At 62.6% G+C, this 6,626-nt stretch overlaps 2 protein-coding genes across 2 annotated transcripts; both read right to left on the bottom strand.

Moving 5' to 3' along the window:
* Positions 1-2,737: 2,737 nt before the first annotated feature.
* Positions 2,738-5,623, bottom strand: MNEG_12619 (hypothetical protein; the record flags this gene model as incomplete). The annotated part of the gene is made up of 7 exons (XM_014038910.1): positions 2,738-3,073; positions 3,419-3,496; positions 3,815-3,866; positions 4,108-4,141; positions 4,554-4,717; positions 5,093-5,211; positions 5,483-5,623. The coding sequence occupies 7 exons, from the start codon at positions 5,621-5,623 to the stop codon at positions 2,738-2,740; spliced, it is 924 nt and encodes a 307-aa protein (XP_013894364.1).
* Positions 5,624-6,297: 674 nt separating this feature from the next.
* On the bottom strand, positions 6,298-6,612 carry MNEG_12618 (hypothetical protein; the record flags this gene model as incomplete). The annotated part of the gene is made up of 1 exon (XM_014038909.1): positions 6,298-6,612. One exon carries the CDS (start codon positions 6,610-6,612, stop codon positions 6,298-6,300), a length of 315 nt encoding a protein of 104 aa, XP_013894363.1.
* Between the last annotated feature and the right edge of the window lie 14 nt (positions 6,613-6,626).

Here is a 6,626-nt window from a genome sequence, read left to right as displayed (position 1 = left end):
CGCTTGGGGAGGCGGGCTGCAGCAGCGCACCCGTGTCGGCGGGGGTGGAGCCAGGCGGCGTCCAGTGGGGAGGCGGGCAGGGTGAGCAGGAGGTGCGGGTCTCTGCTGAAGGCTTGCTAGCCGCGTGGGAGGCAAGCAGGGGATTCAAGGCATGACAAACACGCGCGTGGGCTGCCGGCAGGAGTGATTGCTGCTGAACATATGCATTTTTTACATGCCGGCTGCGCTGTGGGAGGACGTTTGACCAGTCTGGTTGGGGCCAGGCCAATCAACTTGAGAACAAACCCCTAGGCAGCGTTGACTGAGAGAGGGTGCTTCTTGGTAGGGGTGCACGGGCCTTGACCTAACCTATGGTGGTGGGTTGACCGTACTGATTATGGTACATATGGAGGTCTAAGCCATCGCCACGGCCAGGCACATCGTTGATGTGTGTAAGTCCGGCCCGACGAGTCATCCATCACAGCGGCAGGTGTTGACGGCAGATTTGTCGTGCCGAGCGCACAGATTTCAAGCCACCTGCCTGGTGTGCCTCCCATGCAAAGCACCATGGGGCCCACGGCACGTTTTCGCAACAGCAGAGAGGGTTGCACTTGCAAGGGCTCCCGACAAAGGTGCCTTGTGAGCGCTACCTCCGAGGCAGCAAGAGTCTCTCACAAGCCTGGCGGCTTACTCGTGTGGTGTGGGGTGCCGCGGTCTCGGGAGCGCCGGCAGTCGGAGAGGTGCGAGGCGTGGTGGCCTTACGACGTGGACCATGCATTGATGCGCTGGTGGCGACGCGTGCTGTGTGTTGTACCTCTCTAGGGGGCTCGCGTGGTTGGCACTCAGGGGAACCGGGAGTTGCGCACTGCGTGCAACCGATTGAAGGCGCTCTCGACCACACAGTTGTCACAGTGAGTCGCGCAAGCTGTGGCTGCTGCCGCAATCTGTGGCAGAAGGCGGCGACTCGACAGTGCGTGCATGGGGCGAGCGCGGTTGCCACTAGGGTGGGCGCCCAACCCCAGGCCGTTCCTGATTTCCTGGGCACGCCTTGCAGCCGCTGGACTTGGCCAAAGCCCCCACACATTAATCAGAACATCCTTGCAACTCCAGTGTCATGACACAAACCTAGCACACACTGCTGCAGCTGTAAGCGGCTGTTCATGAGTCCACCAACCTGACCGTGTCAGGCCGGCCTGCACAGGCGCCTGTGCATTTGAATGCGTCCACGGCCGGTCTTGACGCTGGTGCAAATCTCTGCCAACAAATTCAACAGTTTCAAACTGCTTTGAACAGCATCAAACTGCTCAGCAGCACAAAGCGGAATGTACACAGCATCCGTGCCACGTGATCAAGCCCACGTGTCCTCCTCCCTGCTTTTCACGGGTGCGCGGACCTGGAGCACGCGCCCCAGGCATGACCTGAATCCAGTACTGTGGTTGTGGGTCATCTAGGTCCAGGGTGTGATGAATTTCCCAAACCTGAACCCTTGACCCTGGAGCCAGCCATCCTGCAACCCGATTGGTCCGGAAGAAGTCGCACTTGCATTTTGTTGCTATAACCGCCTTCCCCCATCCCCAACCGTGCGACCTGGACCTGCAACATACATGCCCCATCTGCACGACCTCGCTTTGTAAAACTGCACGGTGCAACGCACACATCCATGGCGCCCCGCTGCCTTGCCGTGCACACAGTACACGCCCGCTAAACCCTGCCCCCTCGCCCGCAGCACCCCCACCAACCAGCACACCGTCAACGCATCATCAACCTGGCCTGGTTCAACCTTCTGCGTCTGTCTGCATCCAGTTCCCCCATTCCAAAATGATATCACCGCACACATAAGCATTGCCGCAGATCTTCCAGGCACGCGAGACACGCGGGCACAAAGATGCCGACTGGTGCCGACGCGATGCAGCCGCCCGCCGACACAGGGTGACAATCACCGCAATAGCGCGCCCCGCTTCGGCGCACATACACAGTGCTTCTTGTCACCCAACATCCCCCACGCAGCGCGGCCCAGCGGCATACGCAATCAAAAATACAGATTACATCATCTGATCAAGCCAGAGTTGAAGCCACTGGGCAGTGATCAAAACAACTGGATGCTGTGAAACGGATATGAAGCTTGGCTTGTGTTGCTCAAAGGGTTGAGCTGCATTACCTCAGCTGCAGATGATAATGGTGGCACAAGGCCCAACGGGCTTTCCTTGTGGTGGAGTGTAGTTGTGACTGAATCTAGGACGAGACCTGTTGTGCCACATCTGTTCAAGGGACAGATTAGCCCACCTGCTTGAAACAGCATTTTGGCGCTTAATTTGATGTGCAAAACAGCTGGCAGGTGCCAGGCTGTACCCTGCTGGGTTGTGGACTGTCAAATGCCACGCAAAGAACCATTGTGCGTATGCACGACTCAAACATGGGATGCACGCACACACAAAAGCAGCTCGGCCCTTGGCTAGGCGGTCCTCGCAGGGCAGCCAGACATGATGCACCGCAAAGCTACAGGAAGCTAACAGAATTAGTGAATTGTCGGTATGAAGGCCCATCAAACACCTCAGATGCAGGCTAATATGCCCCGCACGCTGCTGGATCCTGTTATTGTGCCAGGTCGGGCCACCCAGGGTTCTGGTAGTCGTGCACTGACCGATGCGATAACCCGCAGCTAACCCGGCTTTGCCCGCGTAATGAGCGCTCAGAAGTCAGCTGGGATCAGGGCCTGAATAATCCTGGGTCATGCAAATCAAAGCCCCGCCCTCCTGCCTCAGATCAGCGCCAACGCGTCGTATGCGGGGCCCGTGTCGTCCTCGCCGCCGGCGTCAGCCGCCGCCGCCACAGCCTTGGCAGTCGACCCGACAAGCTTGCCCCCCTCGGCTGGCCCGGGGTCTCCACGGCCGCTGCTGTCCTGTAACTCTCTCATGCCCTCCGCGCCGCCCAGGGCGCCGTGCGCGCCCGCTGGGTGCAGCTGGGAGGCGTCGTCGTGGGGGTGTGCCGCCGCGGGGCCGGCGCCGGGGGCCGCCAGGGCGGCTGCGCGCGCCGCGTGCGCCTGTATGCGGTGTTTGTGCTCCTCCAAATGGTCCAGCATGCGGCGGTGCCACACCTGAGATGCGCGGTGGTTGGTAAGAGTTTGGTTTTGGTTTGGTTGGTAAGAGTTCTGTTGTCAGTGCTGCATAGTGCCGGGCAACCTCAAGGCAAGTGCGAGGTTGTGCTGCAGGTACAAAATCGCTAGGGGACACACGAAGCAAGCGCCGTACGGCACAGCCGCGCACGGCCGGACGCATGTCTTTCGGCTTGCGCGTCTGGCACCCCTGCCTGCCCCAAAAGACGACCCTAAGGACCAAATGAACCCCAAAACCTCATCACGCATAACCCAGCGCGGCAGCACAACACTACCCTCGTGCTCGAGAGCTGATTTGGTCCGCCACGCGGGCAAAGCGGCGCCCACCTCGAAGCGGAAGAGGAAGTCCCCTGTGGCGCGGTCCCTCAGGCTGATGCCCACAGGCTGCGCGTCCATCAGGCGCACCTGCCGCCCAGAAGGCGCGGGTTGAGTGAATGGGCGCAACCTCGGAGGCCGCAACCTCAGAGGGCATGGTTGAGGGCCCCGCAGGTGGCTGGCAGCCCCCTAAACAGCCACCAGAGCAAGGAGAAATCACAGGCACGGCAAAAGCTCAAAAATGCAGAAACAGGGGGGAGGGACGTTCAAGGTTTGAGGAAGCCACAACGGGGCGTAGCCTCACCCTGTCCCTGCCCTGCAGTGCCCCCAGCCTCTGCGGCAGCAGTTGGAAGCGGCGCGAGCCCTGGCCCCCGCCCCCCTCTCCCTTGTCCCGTGAGCGCGGCGCACCATGTCGAGGTGGAAGGGAGGGACAGCCATCCGGAACGTCTCGTAGTTGAAGCTGTGTGTGGCATCGGGTGACAACGGGTGACGTCGGGGTTGCGGGGGCTGACAAAAAGCAAGCGTCAGGCGTGTGCGCAACCGAGCGAGGAGGCCGTTGGTGTATAGCAGCACGCAGGCCCCAGGGGACACGAATGGCGGGGACGCGCCCCGCCGGCGTCCCCTCCCTCATGCAATTCATCGCCAACTCACAGCTTGAGACAACCAAAACACCATCAAAAAGTGCTCAGGCCCCTCGTCACCTGTGGTCATAATAGTACATGGTGATCACGTGATCTGGGGACCACACCCGCCCCGCGCGGTGCGCGGCGTGCCGAAAGTACGCGCGCCGCCGCGGCGTCGACATCGGCTCGGCTGCGGGTTTTGGTGTAGGGGCCGCCGGCGCGTGTCAGGGTGAAGCCGGTCCAAGCACACGGCCGCCGGCGGCAGCCTGCAGCCCCAGCTGCCCCGCCGCTGTCCACGCACACGGACAAAATCTTATACAGTATGCTGATTGTGTCGACGCCGAGCTGTCGCACCCTTTTGCGCCCACTTTGCAGGAAGCCCAATCGGCAGTTGAGCAGGCCGGACCGCCGTCGCCGGCCCCAAACCCCTGAACTCCGTGGAAGAAGCCCTCGGGCGCACCAAGAACCCACCCCTCACACCCCCTCCCCTCACGGCGCGTGCGCCCGCACGTTGCGGCACCCACCCCCGCCGCCGTCCCCCAGCAGCAGGCGCGCGTCCTCCTCGGCCTCAAACAGCCCCGGCTCCTGCCCCGGCACTGAGATGTTGAGCAGCTGCGCGCCGGAGCAGAGGGGCCCCGCGACGTGGGGGGTGTCGCCGCCGACCCGCAGCTCGAGGCCGCCGCCCAACCTGGGGGTTCACGTCACAAGATTCACAGCCACGGGCGTGTGTTTGTGTGTGTGAGTGGATGAGAGAGAGAGAGAGAGTGTGTGTGTGTGTGTGTGTGTGTGTATGTGTATGTGTGTGTGTGAGAGTGCTGCTGTGCATCCGTGCGGCGGGGTACGGATGAGAAGGACCGAAATCGCACCTGCCTGTGTGCGTGTGCACGTGTGCGTGCGTACGCTGCGCAAGTCCACACTCAAGACCGTGCCAGACCGTGCGACCTGGGGCAAGCACAACAGCAGCCTTCATGCCTGCCTGCAGCCAACACGAGCTCGAAAAACTCCAACCTGGAACCATGCAGGCAACGGCCACTCATTTGTGCCGCCCGCATCCATGCCGCACCTTCGGCCGAGCCACTCGAGCGCTGGTGTGAGGATGAACTGGGCCGGCAGCTGCAGGGGGCGCGTGTACCAGGCGCCACACTGCAGGTCGTCCAGAGGGATGGGGCGCTTCACCCGGCCCTGAGGTGTTTAGGGCAAGGTAGTGCACAAGAGTTTGCCCCGTGCAGTGGCATTGGGTGTTTTGCGGTCCCCAGGCCGGGGGTTGACCGACTGACTGGCCATGACGTCAGCACTGAGGTTGGCTGACCTCCAGGCAACGCTTGGAGGCCGCCCGCACGGCCTGCAGCCCGCCTCGGCACGCATGCGAGCGGCCGCCAAGGCAGCGCCGCTGTGGCGCCTGCTGCTTTCAGGGGCGAGGCATGTTGGCGCGGTGCGGGGCGGCCCAGCACACCTGCAGGGCGACCCAAATCTGTCGCTTCTTGCCGCGCAGCAGCTCCTCGGCTGCGGCAGCCTGCAGCCCCGGCGGCCGCTTGAAAAGCACCTGAACTCTTCCCTTGAAGTGCTCTGTCTCAAACTCAACGGGGGCGCTCATACCGCCGCTCAGGGGCACAGCCCCGGACGCCGCATCGCATTTTGCGCCAAGCACGGTGCGTGGGTGCACGTCTATTGGCGAGCGCAGCAGAAGCGGGCTGTCGGAGGGGAACGCGCTGATTTCAGGTGGTTCAGCGTCAGCTCCAGTTCGTGGCGTCATTGATGCGGCAAGAGCAGCGTGTTTGTGGATGTCGAGACCTCCGCTAGACCGTGGGCGCCACCAGGCCGCCTCTTCTGAGCAGGAAACGCGTGTATGTTTCAAGTGATGATACTCTACGATATCCCTGACATGCCAAGACTAAGAGCGGACAGCAGTGGCAGGAAACTGGAGCTCGCGGGCGCTGGTGCTGCGGTGTCTGCTACAAATGGATGCAATATGCCTTGCGACTTCCAAGTACTGTCACGCTGTGCACTGGGCCTGCTGTTTCTAGGCTTTCAGCACTGGCTGCAACTGTGCAGGTGCAGGGCGGGTGACACAAGTGTGTCCATTCAATTTGACCCGCTGCACTCGCGACACCTGATGCGGCAGGCTGCTGAGCGACAACGTTATCACCAAAACTTCGATGCGGAACATCATGAGGGGCGCGTTTCCTTCCCATCCTTGCGCCGTGCGCACCACCCAGAAACTGCCCCATGGTCGCGCTGCTCAACTGGCCTGCGTCAAGCCGGTTACACTCAGCTGATGCTGCACTTCTCCTCAACCTTATCCATGACCGGCCGCAACCGCGCTGCCGCCCCGTCCAGCGTAGCCGGCCGCTGGTGCCCCGGCCCGCGCCCGGGCCGCCGCTGCTGCTGCTGCTGCTGCTGCTGCTGTTGCTGGTGAGCTGCGACCGCCCCCGCCCGCGTCGGCTGTGCCCCCGTGCGCTGCGCCGGCTGGGGCGGGCCCTCCTGCGCCTCCGCGCGCCGCTGCCTCTCCGCCCGCTCCCGCTCCGCGGCCTCCTCCTCCTGCATCTGCAGCTGCAGCGCCAGTGCAAAATCGGCGTCCTCCATCCCATGCCCCCCGC

Source organism: Monoraphidium neglectum (genome assembly GCF_000611645.1).
Source record: "Monoraphidium neglectum strain SAG 48.87 unplaced genomic scaffold scaffold03339, whole genome shotgun sequence".
In the NCBI taxonomy this organism is placed as follows: domain Eukaryota; kingdom Viridiplantae; phylum Chlorophyta; class Chlorophyceae; order Sphaeropleales; family Selenastraceae; genus Monoraphidium; species Monoraphidium neglectum.
Note: the sequence above shows the minus strand (reverse complement) of the source record. Positions and strands in the feature narration are given on the sequence as shown.